Here is a 16,007-nt window from a genome sequence, read left to right on the forward strand (position 1 = left end):
ATGAGTAAGTGGTGCGTGATGTGGACGGGAGTGTTAGAGTGTGGTGAGAAGGAGGGGGACCGCAGAGGCGAGGCGGGGAAGAGCGTCGGGAGGGTCAGAGGTGTATAAGAGGCAGGGTGGATACCGGTTTCAGGGACAGGACGGGGAAGGGGGGAACCAGCACGTGCTGGAGTGGAGGAAACGGGGGGCTGGGTCTAGCGGCAGGGAGAAGCGGAGTATTTCGTTTTCTTCGTCGTCGACGGATCCGGCGCCGGGAGAGAACGGCCTCGGGGCCGGTGCCGGTGCCAGATTCGTGCTGGGGATCGTCGACGCGAAGACGCGCCGGGGGGCGCGGGTGGCTTCGCTTACGAAAAGGGGCTTCCAGGTGGGTTGTTGGGAACGGCTGCCGCGCGATGCGCTTCGGGAGTGTGTGGGTGTGGGTGTGGGTGTGGACTCGTCTACGGAGCCTGAGCTGTCCGAGGCGCAGCTCAGGACTGCTGTTTATACAATTATTCTGACGATGGGGGTTTGGGTTGCGTCGCAAGAGGGTTGGCTGGGTTGAAGTTAGCATCGTACGAATCAGTGCCAATTAACGATTATGACGGTCATATGGTTAAAGATGCGAGATTTCCAGTTTTCTACCGAGTACTCTCTGCTGGGTCTATATGCGTCTATTTCGCTCCATAGACCGTGATACCTTCCACCAGGGCCTTGATCTGCAAGGCCAACAACCGCGAATAGTACCGGCAGAGCGCCAGATTCCCGCCCATGAACCAGAATCCCGGATGGCCGCTCCGCCGCCAGATTGTGCGCATCTCCCCTCCCTCGTCAAATCCCCAGACACTCTCGACGCGATCGGCGACCTCGTCGCCGAAGATGGCGCGCGCTTGCGTCTTCATGTTCTGATACCCGGTGGCGAACACGATCTCGTCGGCCTCCAGATGCGTGCCGTCCGCGAACTGAACTCCATGAGGGAGGACCTCTGTGATCTCCTGGCCCTGTTTGACCTTGATCTTGCCGTCCGCGATGAGCTGGCTGCCGCCCACATCGATGTAGTAGCCGCCGCCCCGCGACAGGTACTTCATCAGCAGACCGGCGTTGTCCGATCCCATGTCGACCTTGAAACCGGCCTTGTCCAATGCTTCGAGTTTCTCGGCATCGCGTTGATTCTGAGCGGCGGTCAACTTGAGCTGTTGCGCCTTGAACAGCTCGCTCGGGATGCTCCACAGGTACAGGTCCGAGTCTTCGGTCGGGGGTCCGGCCTCCTCGTAGAGACCCTTGAGCCCGATCTCGACGATCGACTCGGATGAAATAACACACGTTGTGCTTCTCTGGACCATGGTGACATCGTATCCCTTTTCGTAAAAGTCCTGTGCAATGTCATGGCCAGAGTTACATGATCCGACGACCACCGCTTTCTTGCCCTTGGAAGCGGGATTGGCTCCGGGAAATTCGGAGCTGTGGCAGATACGATCGCCCTTGAAAGACTCCATCCCCTTGAACTTGGGTAGATTCTTCTCTCCGGAATGGCCGGTAGCCTGGATGACGTGCTGTGGATGAAGGGTGCGGCTCTCAACCGCGCCATCCTCTCTGCGTCTTTCAAGTACGACCGTCCACTGCTTTCTAACATCACTCCAGGAGGACGACTTGAGCTTGGTTCGCGTCCACACATTGAGTTCAAGAAGCTTGGCGTAGGCTTCAAAGAACTCGGCTAGCTTGTCCTTCGGGGTGAATACTGGCCAATGCGGAGGGAACGGCAGATATGGCATGTGATCGAACCACACGGGGTCATGCAGCACGAGCTGGTGATATCTCCGCCGCCAATTGTCTCCAATGCGGTCCTCTTCGTCAACGATCAACGTGTCGACATTGAGCATCTTGAGACGAGCGGCCGCTGTGAGTCCAGATTGGCCGGCACCTTGTCAAGTCAGCATCAAACGCCTCGTCAATCCAAGGGATGGCGAAATACCAATGACCAGCACAACGGGACTCTTTCCTTCAAAATCCGAGTCCATTGTCCGTCTATCCTGCCAGTTCGTTCTGCCTAATTGCGCGCCATGCTGCACGCCCAGCGGTCGACGGGTGTTCAGGGCCTCCTCATGCCCCTTGAGCTCCTGGAGGGTAGTAAAGACAGTGAAGATCTTCCAGACCCCGTCCTTCTCCGCCAAGCGGACTACGCCCCTTCCATTCCCTACATCGTTTGCAAAGGTGGTGAAGAACTCAACACCGGTGACCTCACCGAACGCATCAATTGGACCAACATGGGGCGCACGGAAGGGCGATGACTGGTCAATGTCAACCTGGACCAGCCGTGCGGAATTCTCGAGGAAGCTGGCGATGTTCTCTTTGCCTTTGGTGGTTCGGAAATCCCACGACAGACCCAAATGGTCCCGCCAGTAGCCGTCCTCAAGAAACAGATCTGAGACTGCCTTGTAGTCCTTCTGTTTGAGAGCATTATTGAACTGATCAATCACCTCTGAGGCGACCTTGGCAGCATCGATAGATGTGGATGATGCAGTTTGGGGGAACTTTCCCATGGGGACATAGGATGAGCTTGGCTCGATTCGATCCTTCGAGGGGAGATCAGTGATGGGGACAGTCATTTTGTCAGTATCAGGAAAATAGAAGTTGAACAAAGAGGCAAAATGTGTACGAGAATATGAACTCGAAAGCAATCACTCCTTCACATTGACAATGAGTAATCAGAAAATGCGGGGTAATGTCAAGCCCCAAAACGGAAAGAGCTCGCCCTCTTCAGGCTTCTCAGCGCTGGTCTGGACAATGTCGACAGCAACAACCTCTTGAAATGAGATGACAGGGCAGAATGACACGTATTTGTAACAGGGGTCCATACCCTGTACGACTTGACAAGAAGCCTGGTCCTGATATACCAGACAATTGAAAACTTTGCATGGGATATATGCATTTACTGGGTTTGTTCCACATCTTTCAAATGAGGCAGTCATCTAATTAGTCATGTTATGTGCAACTAACATGTAGGAAGTGATTGCTGCACCTCTATGACAGCTAGCCGGCCTAGATGCGAGAGTTGGCGATCATTTGATGGGGTTAGATGTGACAGGACATTGTCATGTTGGCATTGTGTCTTCGGGCATCTGAGTCTGGAGATAGGTCCAAGGTGTCAGGAATCCAAGTCTAGTTCACAGTGGTTGCGCATGTTGTACCAGACAATACTTTGATCTCAATTGCGAGCACCACTTCCTGGGTTAAATAGAGCGGTACTCCACTATGTACATTGATGGTGGGTCAGCCAATAGAAGAGAATGGTTCCCAAGCAAAGAAGAAGACTACCAAAAAATACAAAAAGAAATGCTCACAAGCGGATTTGAACCGCTGACCTCATGATTACTAGTCATGCGCTCTACCAACTGAGCTATGCGAGCTCTAGATATTAGCATGCTCTACACAGTGCAACATCATGAACAATTGGATTGACTCCTTTAAATCTTGACACGAGAATCGATATTTGCAGAAACCGACTGTCTTTGTTTCTTATTTAACATGGAGCAAAGGTCTTTAGACTATGGATTTCCATAAATGACAGAATTTGACCTGTTCAGTCTAATGCTGTATTTCAGTCTAGTCTGGTCTGATATCGCCCGTGTGCTGGTTGTGAAAAGTAATATATATATGTAATTCATTGATCATTCAAAAAGAGCGAATTAAAGCGAGGAATTGACACAATGCAAAGACTATCTGCCTATTGGAAAATATAGCTATAACGACTACAATAATCGGATACAGGTCCGATTAGTGCACCCAACCCGACTAAGAAACCATCTCATACGATGAACTGCAGTGGCAAACCCAGCCCTACCATCCAGGTCGTCAATCCCCCCAGGTGAGTCACGCCACACAATATATACTGCTATCCGAAAGCGTCTTTGCCTCATTCTGAACAAGGGTGTTTCAACCCAGACGAAGTAACGGACCTGAAAGGAGCAACGATAGCACCCAAAGAGGACGCAAGCGAGGCGAAGATGTTCCCAGCAAAACTCGACAGAGGTCCCTATCTGAATACACCCGACGGCACCTCCTTAGGCATATAACCCAGCATAATCACCATGACTAAAAGGCTACTCGAACCTCCCCCATAATAGAATCATCACGACATGACTCTTATCGAATACCCTGCTCTCCAGGAAACCTCTCCCTCCTCGAAACACGACCAGCATTGAACGAATTCCGCGAGAAGAACCCCGTGTCCATCCTTGACATTGCGGGGGACGCTACCATGTCATTCCGTGACGATAACAAAACTCCACTTGGCGCTATATCGGAGAGGTCGAGAAGGAGAGAGGGACACGAAGATGTGGGGACTGCCGAGGGGGATGGGGAGTTGGCAGCCATTGTCTGAAGAGTGGCTGAGGGGAGTGCGCTGGCTTGTTCCAGCGTCGATGCTTCAATTCGGTAAATTGTGCGACCCTTCGAGGTTGGCGCACGTGCAATTCGTTCGTGGCATATCTGGATTCTAAGGGCGAAGCTTGGAGGCAGGAATGCTTGTGACGAAGCTGCAAGGACGCTGCGTCTGGTTTCCAGGAATAATTTGCATAAGCCACGGTGATGTCGAAGATTCCGTACTAATGCCGCGAGGGCGGCACTACCTGATGTGAAAGGATAGCCATACCGCACCGCTGTATATCGCGAATAGTCTGTCCCGAAGCCGTCGCCGTATCATGCTGCAGTAGTGCTAAGTCGCGTTCCAAGTCTCTATCCGTACCGTTGCCTTACGCACTGTACTCGCTGCTGAAAACTCCGTACTATCCAAAGACCTGATGCCAATACCCAGTTGCCCGATCGCAGATTCCCGTCTTGCCCTCCCAACTGATTGTTTTCCCCTCGAGCGCGCAAGCTGTCCAGCGGATCTCCTCCCAGAACTGCCTCTCAACGTCTGCGCCAAACGCCTCGATCAGGTCTTCTGGTGCCAGCCAAGCCCGCGTATACGAGCCATCTTCTTTAATTACCGGCCCGTTCTCATGGAAGATCGTTGCGGGGTTGAATTTTGGAAAGTTTGCGTGGATAATGAACGGTGCTGGAGCCGGGGCAGCTGAGCCCCTGATGCGCCATTCCCCTTTGCGCGTCAACGCATAGTCCTCAATGGGATTGTACTGGATCATGGTCGAGCCGGAGAAGCCATCGGCCTTGTGGCGGCCCAGAGCGCGGATTGGCTCGCTGACTTGGTAGAATGGCTCGTTGAGAACCATCGCGGCGGCGAGGAAGGTCTCCTTATCGCCCTCGCCGGCTGCGCCCTGCGAAAGCAGCGGGTAATAATAGTTTGGACCCCAGAAGTTGTAATACGCGCACAGCAGAAGAGTTCGGAGATGGGTTCTCTTGGAGACAAACACCTCTCCCGACTCGGTTGATTGGCGAATGTTGGGGGCTGGTTGCTCCAGAGAGGCAATCTGATAGAATAGCGGCGAGGCAGTTGGGCCCCAGAAGTCGGGGAACGTGACCAGGCCTCTAGACTTGAATGGCTCATTTGAGAATATGGATTCTGGTTTCTGTAGAGGAAAGGCATCTGCATCGAGGAATAGGATCTCTTCGAAGGAGGAAAAGAGCATCGCCAGTGGCTTGTACTGATATTTGGCGACCTTATCCCTGCTTCCGGGGACGGCGTCCAGGATCTCCGAGAGTACGACGCATTGCGCATTGAGAGATGGTAGAACCACCTGGCAGGTATACCCATCGTACTCGGTCCAGTCCGCCAGAAAGACCTCCATGGGTAGCTCCGAGCCCGTCCGTCGTAGCATTCGAAGCGAGATCACCAAGACCGGCATGTATGACGGGCCCGCCGTGGAAACCAGACCTCGTGTTCCCAGTTTGTAGTGTAAGGGCGGCGGATCCTGCCGAACACTCTTGACAAATGTGGTATGGGCCTGCTTCATTTTCGTCACATCCTCATCGGTCATCTGCAAGAGATTCGCGACCGGCTGGGTGTTTTTGGGGTCGAAGCCGGCCGACTCTGCGTTTGCGATCCTGGAGGGCGGATCACAGTTTGGCGCCGCCGCAGTCAGGAGGGGGTAGAAGTCCGTCCAGAATTGCTCATGTCCAGTGGTTGTGTCACCGGATTGGGATGATTGTGAGCCTGAAAGGAGCCATGTAGCAATCGCCACGAGGCCTAAAGCAATGAAGATGTTCCGTCGTCGAAACTGCTGGCCGGGTCGAGTCATGATCTTGATCGATTCACGCTTCTCATCCAAGCATGCATTGATGTGGTCTATAACCAAGCCTGGGAAATAAGGGTAGTGGTTTCCACAGAATTAAACGAACTAGCGTTATAATTCAATCATCAGAGAAGATAAATAATGAATGACGTGAAGTGAGAAAAGATAATAGAAATGATCAGAAAACTGGCAGCAGAGCAGAGAGCTAGATAAGCACTAGTCTAGTCTAGCTTGCAGAGCCCAATTTCTCTCAAACACAAACGGAGCTGGCATTTTAGTAGTAGACTAGTCAGTTTTTAATAACTACCTAGTCTATTAGCTCGGAATCCCATCCGGACTAGGCCAATGAGATCGACCAAGTCCGTTGTCCTGCTTGGCGGAGCCTTATGGCGCTAGAATAGGGGAAGTCCAAGACTCTGGTGTTTACTCTGAACATACCTAGAATAGGTGACAGGCTGACAGCAGTTGAAAGGCAGGGGCTTGAAACGCCTAATTGCTAACTAATCTAGTTCATATGTGCTCCCCAGCCTCCCTAAGTCCCGAGCCCCGTCCAGGCTGGACCTGACTAGGGCTAGTTTCTTGGTACCGGGAAGTCAGGGACGTCCACGTAACTAGTTGGATGCTAGCAAACTAGCTATCAGACCGTCTCTTGCTGCTCAGCCTGATGCTGACATTTTAGGCATCGATAACAACCGAATATTACCTACGGAGTATCCCCGAAGCCAATGCTCTTAGGGATCTTCTGACATCCTATATTATAATTTGTCCAGACACACGGCACTATTGAATATCACCCCAACATCTCGCACATCTTGTACTGCTTAGAGGACCCCATGCGAGTAAAGTGAAATGAAAGAAGCCACTGCGATCTTCATTTTCCAAAGTTCAAATACTGGCAGACTCGCACTGACCGATCAGTACTCAGTAGAGCAACCGTACTAAAAGATAGTCGCTGTAAGAGCTGGACTAGACTGCGGCCGAGTGAAAATTCTCCACAGAAGGATCCAATAATGCCTGCAAATTGTCAAAGACAGCAGAAGGATTTTCTTGAGGCGTGTGAGGCCGACCAACTGTCTTCATGCATACATAGTCCCCCATGTTAGTGGCCTAGCATAAAGCCCCGAGAAGCGTGGCAGACAGGGAGCTTTAATGTTTATTATTACTATCGTCTTGCTCGCAGTGTAATCCTCTCTCTCACCGATCCTGCCCTTCATGGGCTGCATGTGTATATAGTCCTAGCCAGACTGCTATGCTCCGTCTGTAATACCGATTTTCCATTACTTGTACTACTACTGTTGCTTTTTGCACACCGGCAGAAGGGCCATCATGTCCACCGACGGCTTTGAGAACTGCGTCTCCGGTACATTCTACGGCTTCACCGACTCCGAGAATAACGAGTTCCACCCCGGTGACACCTTCAATCTTCAGTGGGGAGCGATCGATGGCGGAAACACACCCCTCAATATCTCGTTGGGACGTGCAGGAGGGACCCTGATTGACAAAATCGTGGGTGCGTTAGCACTGGTCTTATAATCCTTTCTCGTCTTGTTCGATGTGATCTGACTTTCCAGCGGCCTAGCCGGCGCTTCATTCTCCACCAGCAGCAGCCTTTACCGACTCGTTGTGAACGACACCGCAAACTGCACCCTGGAGCAATACAGCTGGGCGATCCCCGCAGACTTCAACACCACCAACCCGCAATACCAAGTCGGCCTGTTCGATGCCTCGGCGAAGCTCGGCACCGCGGGAGTTGCCCTGTACGGATGGAAATCCTGGAGTCCTTATTTCTACGTCAGGGAGAAATCGACGACAACAACCTCAACCACCGCTACCGGTACATCGGCGACAGCCTTGCTGACGGGGACCGGCGAGTCGGCCCCGTCGGGCGTCACGGCAACCTCCACATCGACATCCACCTCGTCGGGTTCAAATTCCTCCAAAATCGGCATCGGCGTTGGCGTCGGAGTTGGAGGCGCGGCTGTCATTCTGCTTCTTCTATTTGCGGTCTACTTCCTGCGTCGACGCAGGAGGGCTAACCCACAAGAGGGAGCCCCGGCTCCCATACCAGAGACCATGTCCATGGCTCCGGCGGAGCTACCAGCCGTGGAATTGCCCGGCAATAAGAAACAGCAGCGAAATGTATTATATGAGATGCAAGGGTAGCATTGATACAACAGCTTTGTATTCCGTTTGGACAGGGCGCCGATAAACTATCCACCCGATCATCGTTTGCATTGATCGAATGCGATCACGGAGCTTTGTACGATAGGCACCTATTTCTGGGCGTTAACCTATGTATACTCTAGGGCCTCGTTTGCTTGTGGGTGCCATTAGGCTGGTAGGTGCTACAGCACTGCGATTCAGGTCATTAATAGAAAGATATACACCTGTCCGGAAAGTGACAGCCAGATCTCCAAAAAAGAGCTTGGTTGTCTTTACTGCTGTGAGAGTAGACAAGCGTGATGTTGACAAGTCAAAAGTAACAGGAAATAGATCTCACACAGACTGGGGTGCTGTACACAGCCCTAGTCGCCACATGAAATGGATCAATGCCTTGACAAAACTGCTAGCAGGAAGCGCAGATCAAGCGAAAGAAGGGTGCAGACGTCATCAACTTGCTATCAAGGGAATCGTAGCAGCTTCAGCAACGGTCTTGTTAATGATCAAGCAAGTTATAGATTGTCTCTTGACTTGGAAAAAAAAAATTGAATGAATAGGTAATGAATGGAAAGAGGGAAAAAAGCAAAAACATACAACAGGCGGGATTCGCTGGTGGTCACCCACCCAACTACTAACCGGCCGGCGTGTGGCTTAAGTACGGCTGAGCGGACGGGAAGCCCTGTTTTCCACACCCTATGGTCGTATGTGGTAGATTATGTTAAACATGATATTATATAGTTAGGAAATGAACATCTCTCTAAGCATTTATTGAAGATTAACGCTCGGTTGATTGACCAATGAAGAGAACTAACCAGATAGACTCCTCAGCTTCACATAGAGTCCCTCATAGTTGAACTTTATTGGTACATACCAAGTATCTACCTTACTATGAGAACTGTATGTTTTAGGCTGATAGAGCGTAAATTGACAATACTTAATAATAAGTAGCATCATTGGTCTAGTGGTAGAATTCGTCGTTGCCATCGACGAGGCCCGTGTTCGATTCACGGATGATGCAGTCGGCTTTTTTTACTTGTGCTTTCTTCGGACCTCATCATTTCAGCCCTCTGATATATAGATAGTGTTGCCTGTGCGTCCCAAGCCTGCTCATCTCTTGATTATTTTCCCTATGATCAACTTATTCATCGTCCCAATCCCAATTTTTGACAGTCCTGGTGACCAACAAACATCAGATAGCCATCACGCTTGATGAACTTATCGTCATCGCAGAGATTGAGAAGCAATTCAGCCATGCATCTTCAAGATGACTCAGAAGCTGGCCCTCTTTCATCCTCAGCAGCCACATCATTATCACCCATCGACTCCTTCCAAGCCCTCAAACCAGCCAGTTCCTCCTCTGGAATTACAACATTCCTACTCAGATGACGTTGCATATCCTGTATCACGCCTCCAACCTCAACCTGCGACTTGCCAGTCGAGCAGACGACAGTCACCGAGTACAAGCTTGCATTGAGGCTGATAATGCTATAAACTTCGTTTTTCACATGGTCCGCAAGCGCAATAAAGACTTCGTTAATCGACGCATTGAGTGTGGCTCCGATACTCCTGAATGAAGAGCTGTCGTGGACGTTGAACCACATCACATGTACCGAAGGAGGACCGAGATAGGTATCTGTACGGGTGTTTTGTTGGATCTCGCCAGTGTTTGGGTCCTGAAATCTGCCGTCCACAATGGGGACTTTGTGTTGGGGATGCCATTGGGTGAGGTGTCTCATATTGGGAGAACAGTTATCGATGTAGATTGTCTTTTATTGAGAATCAGGTAGCTGAAGACGGGATGTTCCAAATCTCTAACTACTGGTATTATATCCGTGGAACGAGGGGCCTCGGAGACTAACCTATCGAGTTCTGTCTTTGGTCTTCTTCCAGGCCATATGAGTGAAAGTGTCTAAAACATTGACCGAAGTGTCTTGCAAGCAGGCATGTGTCGTATGACCCTACCTTCATGCATAGTCGCAGTCAGTGCAGGGTTTAAACCAAGCTTTAGTGGGGGAGCTTTGTGAACCTACTAAAGTACTGCCTTGATGTATCAACGCCATGGAGTTGCCGCAGCCAGCTTGCATTTGCCTATGTAACCCTACATAAATAAGGTTACAATGAAAGAAGTATGCCTAGATCATATTAGAATGTAGTATATCACCTCTATCACGCCAATCACGAAAAATTATATTGAGAAAAGACGCATTATAGTCTTTCGAGCCAATTAGTCGAGAATGCTGTTGAACGGCCTGATATAGAAGCTATACAGCGATATACTCTGATCTGAGTAGAAAGATCTGATACCTTAGTTTCCTTGACATTGTCCAGCATTGAGAGACCCTTGCTGTTCCATTACTCCTTCAAATCCCAGGCAATCTGAAGCTTGAGGTTTGTCCAGCTTTCTTCTCACATCTTTCCATCGCCTTCCTTTTCTGACTGGCGATACTACACTCTCATGTCATGGACATGTCTTTCGCCGCCGTGGGCTTAGCCCTGCCCATGACCTCGACTCCTGAAAACGAAGTAATTAAGAATCTCCAAAAGAGAACAGTCATCTATCATCCGAATCGCTCGACCCGCGCAAACATTACTTTTGTCGACATCGTAGAGCATATTGTTCAGGGTACTACGTGCATGGAAGCGCCTTCTATGGAAATGATTGCACCTGCAATTCTGAAGACTCGTGCACTTGACCTCACTGCGTTCTTGATAGCATTTCGAATGATCCTGAAGAACACTCCCATCTTGCTGTCTCTACCAGCAGCATCGCTACGGCTGCAGCGCTCCTACTACAGCCCACAGTCTGCAGGCAGAATGATGTCCATTACCTTGTTGTCAAGCTCAAACTTGTAGAGGGAATCAAGGGAATATGCACAAGTAGAGTATTTCAGTACATCAATTAATCCAGATATCATTCTTCATGGTGAGAAACTGAAAGCGTCGTAGAATCTCGGCTATTCTTATCCCCGACGTAAACCCGGACATCGGACTCGGCCTTGGACCTGGGCCACCTCTTCGTCACCCGTCCGGATGACTTCCATCTTCGCAACCACCGGCTCCTGATACAACCTGGCATCTTTTCATCAGGAAAAGTGCGATGAACGGTATTTCGACTTCTCGTAAACGCCGTCGACCTGCATTGTCCTGCGAGCAATGCCGTCGACGCAAGACCCGTTGCGACCGGACCATCCCTTGCGGTCCTTGCCGTAGAGCCCGACATCCCCTGCCGTGTTTCTACAGACCAGGAGGTCAGCCAGAGGCTCAAAGGAAAACCACTCCAGAGACGCAGGAAGATTTTGCTATTTTGGATACTCCTGTTGGGACGCACGATGATTCCATCCTCCCCTTCAGACAAACTCTCGATGATCTCCAAGCGCGTGTTCAAAGGCTCGAACAACACTTACTGGGAGAAAACGGACCCAGACCGCAGCCGACACGAAATGCACCCTTTCCACAATCGTTGCAGGAACTTGATGCCCGTATTTTCGGCATTGAACAGCGACTGGTCACCCAGCCAGCCGATCAGCCGACCTCCCAACCATGCAGTATTCCACCAGTGCTGCCGCACCTTCGAGCTTCGGCGGATAAAACCAAGCTGTTCGGACCAAGTAGTTGGAGTCACACGTTTGAGCAGGTATGATCGCTACATGAGCATTCATTCTGGTATTCTGAGCACCTACAGTTGCACGCCATTCGCAAGGTCCGCATGGCGACCAAGTCAGCACCCAGCAACGATGTACAAACCGCGGAGATGACCAACTTGTTCAAGACATGTCGTAACCTACGCAGGACAATCAAAGCTCGCGACTCTCCACAGCTGATTGATCCCGTTCCGGACCTGCTGAGAAACCTACCTACCCGCGAGGTCTGTGACCAGCTGGTCCATCACTATCTTCGTACTCTGGAGTTGGTCTACCGCGTACTGCATGTTCCATCCTTCCAGAGAGATTACCACTGCTTTTGGGATGATCCGGAGTCAGCACGGCGTGGCTTTGTACTGAAGCTTCTCTTGGTTATATCTATAGGTTCCATATTTCATGCTGACGAGACAAAATGCGCTCCCGTCAGGTCGTCGGTGCGTCGTTGGGTGTGTGCCGCACGGTGGTGGCTCACTGGACTTTCGGAGGCCTCTGCAGCCAATTTGGAAGGAGTGCAGGTCTTTTGCCTTCTCCTCCTCTGTCGGCAGACGCACACTCTAGGCAAAGAGTCAGTCTGGGTTTCGGCTGGATCTTTAGTACGGCTCGCCTTTAGCCTCGGACTGCATCGAGATCCGAAACATTTCCCGTCCCTTTCTGTGTTCGAATGTCAGATGCGACGGCGCTTATGGGCGACCGTTCTGGAGCTGGCTACGCAGACCTCGCTGGATGCATTTATGCCTCCGTTGATCTCGGTCGACGATTATGACACAGAGCATCCGCTAAACCTTGATGACGCAGATATCGACGAGACAACTGCAACCCCTCCGGCCCCCAAACCAACTGGCCACTACACGGACTCATCCGTTCAGATTGTGCTGCTGCACTCTCTCCGAACGCGATTGCAGATTGCCCGCATGATCAACCGAGTCCACTCCGAACTGCCATACCATGAAGCCTTGGAACTAGGGGCCGCGCTCAGCACGTCCTGCAACGACATCGCCATATTCATACACACCCACAGCGCGCAACACTCCAACCACCCGATGAAACCGACCGACTTTCACCACAAACACCTCACCACCTACCTCCACCGATCCATCCTCCTCCTCCACCGCCCATTCACCCTCCACTCCCTCACCGACCCCCGCTTCCACCTCTCCCGCAAACTCAGCCTCGAATCCGCCACCACCATCCTCTCCCTCCTCAACACCCCCGACAACCCCCCAGACGACTTTACCCGCCTCTCCTCCTCGGGAGCAGGAACATTCCGCGGCCCGCTCTCCCTCGACATCATCAGCGCCCTATGCCTGGAAATAATCACCCAGCTGGAGGTGGAATCCGCGCGGTGCCCGCACCCGTCAACAGCCATACCCGGCTCGGAGCTCTTGGACGAGATTGCGCGCTCTGCGCGGCACCCCCTCCTACACACCCTCCAGCGTGCCCAGGCGCATCTCCTGCAAGCCATTGCGGACGGGAAGCCGAGTATGAAGCGGTATGGGATTCTGTCAGTAGCCCTGAGACAGATCGAGGCGATGAGTGCGGGGACTTGCCCTATGCGAGTTATTCGGGATGCGCTGGTGGATGTGATGCGGACGTGTGCGGGGCTGCTGCAGGGGTATCTCGATACGACGGAGGCTGGAGATAGACCGACGGAAGGCGTCGACGACTGGGACGCCATGGGGTTCACGCCAGATAGTGACCTGGACTTTTTGGTGGGTGTGGGTGCCCCCGGCTCATTTGCTATAGCTGACTTGATTCTAGCTTCGTGGTATGGGCTGGGACAGCGCTCTCTTGGAGGTTCCGAACCCGACGGATGAATATGCAGTGATGTGAAGTTTTATTATCTATGGAGGAATATTTTTGGTAAAGGTGTAAATGCAGTATATACAAGAAAGAAAGGTACCCGCTATACCCATGGTCTAATTAATGAAGCTCATACGAAAACGCCGGCACCGGCCCCTGCCCCTGCCTCGCTGACTGCTTGATCGCGTACCGGCTCCTCCACCCGAGCCGACCCAGCGCCAGCGTCTCCAGCGACTGGTGCTTCCCGCCCCAGAACTGGCCCTTGCCGGCGGCGTCGCGCTGCACCGGCGGGATCCAGAAATGCGTCACGGCGGCGCCGAAAATCATGCACGCGCTGAAGACGATCAGGATCCAGCCGTGGCGGATGGTGGGCTCGTTGCCCGGCCCGGTCCCGAAGTTGTAGTATGAGGAGAAGACCTGCACGAGGATGGAGCCGAGCTTGCCGGCGCCGGCGCTGATGCCGTGGCAGGTGGCGCGGTAGCGCGTGGGGAAGACCTCGGCGGGGATGATGTATGTTGTTGAGTTGGGGCCTGGGACTGGTTGTTAGTCTCTGGGTCAATCTGCACGTTTGGGGGGGAAGGTTAGCTTACCGAAGTTGAAAAGGGCCTGTCCGATGATGTAAAGAATGACAGCCACAGGCCCTTCTTGCTGGACAGTGATGAACATGGTCCCCAGGGCGATAAAGAGCGCAGCCAGGGCGAGGAAGCCGTATTTCTGCAAGGCGGTGCGGTCGATCTTGTGGATACAGAGGATGAGTAAGAGGCCGCCGACAAAGCTGCCAATGTTGAGGATGACGAGTGCGTGGATGGAGCTGTTCATGAACATTTGGAAGACGTTGGCGTTGGGGTCGTCGTTGGTTTTCCACACCGGCGCAGGGTCGTGGATGTTCAGGGCTCCCCACGTTTTGGCCAGGAACTGCGGGCTCGAGAGTCCGATGCCGTAGAAGCCGAAGTCGAGCAGGAGCCAGGACAGGGCGGTGCCGACGAGGGTCCGCCAGTTGCCTTCCGTCCAGAAGTACTGGATGAGATCCTTCCTGGTCAGATGCCAGTGCGAGTTGAGGGTGGCGGGCTGGAGGATCTCGGTCTGCGAGGGCGAGCGGCCTTCGCTGAAGCAGCACTGGCTCGTGACGGACATGGCGGGCATGGGGAGGTTGCTCCAGCTGTCCTCGGGGTCGAGCGACGGGGGCTCGTTGAAGAGGGTGGTGGCGTCGAACTCGGCCTTGACGGGGTCGTCCTCGATTTCGAGCAGGAAGCGAGGCGTTTCGGGGATGGCGACACGGAACAGGGTCGCGATCACACCGGGCACGACGCCGATCCCGACCACCCACCGCCACATGATGTCGAAGGTGCGGGTGAGGTCCTCATGCGTCTGGTTCTTGCTGATGGCCACGACGATCAGGGTGACGATGTTTCCGGCGATCTGACCGAGCGGTTGCATGAAGAAGACGCTGGCCATCATGCGGGCGCGATGCTTGGCCGGAGCGAATCTAAGCCGTTAGCTTCGTCCGTCCCCCTGGGAACAGGAGAAGAACCTACTCCGAGGTGATGACGGCACTGAGGGGATAATCCGCCCCAACACCAATGCCAACCACCAGTCGCCACCAGACCAGCCAGGCAAACACATCCATGCTCCCATGCTCTCCGGTCGAGGACATGACGACGCCCAGGGTCGACGTGATGAGCAGCATCAGCTCCACGCCGTACATCTTCTTCCGTCCGTTGCGATCCGCCAGATAGCCGAAGAGGACCTGTCCGAACAGCGTACCGGCCAGGGTGGCGATGTTGATGTAGGTGAGTTTCTTGGAGGAGACGGTATTCTGCCAGTAGACGTAGCTGACCATGGGGAGGGCCATGTTACTAGCGAAGAGCTATCCACTTAGCTTCTGGTCAATCTTCGATCATCTGGTCGGCACTTACTGTGTATCCGTCGAGAAAGAAGCCGACACCGGCCACGAACACGACAATCCATTGAAACCCTTGTCTATCGATCGTCTCGTAGATTTGTCGCATGCGGACATGGCGGTCCTGTACGGAGTACAATCAGCACACTGGCCCCTCCAGCAGAGTCTCGGACTCTCCACATAGGAGACAGACGTACCTGCTCATGGTCAAAATCCTGAGCCCGATCGGTCTTATACAGCCGCTTGATCTTACCCATGGTGATGACAGCGAAGGGAAAGATGAAAAATCAAAAACGATCGACACACGACATGATGGATGCTTCACATTGCACAGATCTAGAG

General features: G+C 52.6%; 7 protein-coding genes across 7 annotated transcripts; 3 read left to right on the forward strand and 4 right to left on the reverse strand.

Moving 5' to 3' along the window:
• Nucleotides 1-37: 37 nt before the first annotated feature.
• On the forward strand, nt 38-541 carry CDV56_100017 (uncharacterized protein; the record flags this gene model as incomplete). The annotated part of the gene is made up of 1 exon (XM_026753636.1): nt 38-541. A coding segment is annotated over one exon (504 nt), but the record flags the coding sequence as incomplete, so codon positions are not given.
• A 109-nt stretch (nt 542-650) lies between these two features.
• On the reverse strand, nt 651-2,582 carry CDV56_100212 (flavin-containing monooxygenase; the record flags this gene model as incomplete). Its single annotated transcript, XM_026753831.1, has 2 exons — nt 651-1,897; nt 1,949-2,582. 2 exons carry the CDS (start codon nt 2,580-2,582, stop codon nt 651-653), a joined length of 1,881 nt encoding a protein of 626 aa, XP_026615126.1.
• Nucleotides 2,583-4,760: 2,178 nt separating this feature from the next.
• On the reverse strand, nt 4,761-6,170 carry CDV56_100924 (alpha-mannosyltransferase; the record flags this gene model as incomplete). Its single annotated transcript, XM_026754543.1, has 1 exon — nt 4,761-6,170. The coding sequence occupies one exon, from the start codon at nt 6,168-6,170 to the stop codon at nt 4,761-4,763; it is 1,410 nt and encodes a 469-aa protein (XP_026615127.1).
• Nucleotides 6,171-7,490: 1,320 nt separating this feature from the next.
• On the forward strand, nt 7,491-8,327 carry CDV56_101347 (uncharacterized protein; the record flags this gene model as incomplete). Its single annotated transcript, XM_026754966.1, has 2 exons — nt 7,491-7,674; nt 7,744-8,327. 2 exons carry the CDS (start codon nt 7,491-7,493, stop codon nt 8,325-8,327), a joined length of 768 nt encoding a protein of 255 aa, XP_026615128.1.
• Nucleotides 8,328-9,583: 1,256 nt separating this feature from the next.
• On the reverse strand, nt 9,584-10,060 carry CDV56_101654 (uncharacterized protein; the record flags this gene model as incomplete). Its single annotated transcript, XM_026755273.1, has 1 exon — nt 9,584-10,060. One exon carries the CDS (start codon nt 10,058-10,060, stop codon nt 9,584-9,586), a length of 477 nt encoding a protein of 158 aa, XP_026615129.1.
• A 724-nt stretch (nt 10,061-10,784) lies between these two features.
• On the forward strand, nt 10,785-13,795 carry CDV56_101804 (fungal specific transcription factor domain-containing protein; the record flags this gene model as incomplete). The annotated part of the gene is made up of 4 exons (XM_026755423.1): nt 10,785-11,143; nt 11,565-11,958; nt 12,007-13,674; nt 13,724-13,795. The coding sequence occupies 4 exons, from the start codon at nt 10,785-10,787 to the stop codon at nt 13,793-13,795; spliced, it is 2,493 nt and encodes an 830-aa protein (XP_026615130.1).
• A 90-nt stretch (nt 13,796-13,885) lies between these two features.
• On the reverse strand, nt 13,886-15,922 carry CDV56_102244 (phosphate transporter; the record flags this gene model as incomplete). Its single annotated transcript, XM_026755863.1, has 5 exons — nt 13,886-14,295; nt 14,356-15,251; nt 15,301-15,632; nt 15,682-15,789; nt 15,863-15,922. The coding sequence occupies 5 exons, from the start codon at nt 15,920-15,922 to the stop codon at nt 13,886-13,888; spliced, it is 1,806 nt and encodes a 601-aa protein (XP_026615131.1).
• Between the last annotated feature and the right edge of the window lie 85 nt (nt 15,923-16,007).

This window comes from Aspergillus thermomutatus (genome assembly GCF_002237265.1).
Source record: "Aspergillus thermomutatus strain HMR AF 39 chromosome Unknown NODE_74, whole genome shotgun sequence".
NCBI lineage: Eukaryota > Fungi > Ascomycota > Eurotiomycetes > Eurotiales > Aspergillaceae > Aspergillus > Aspergillus thermomutatus.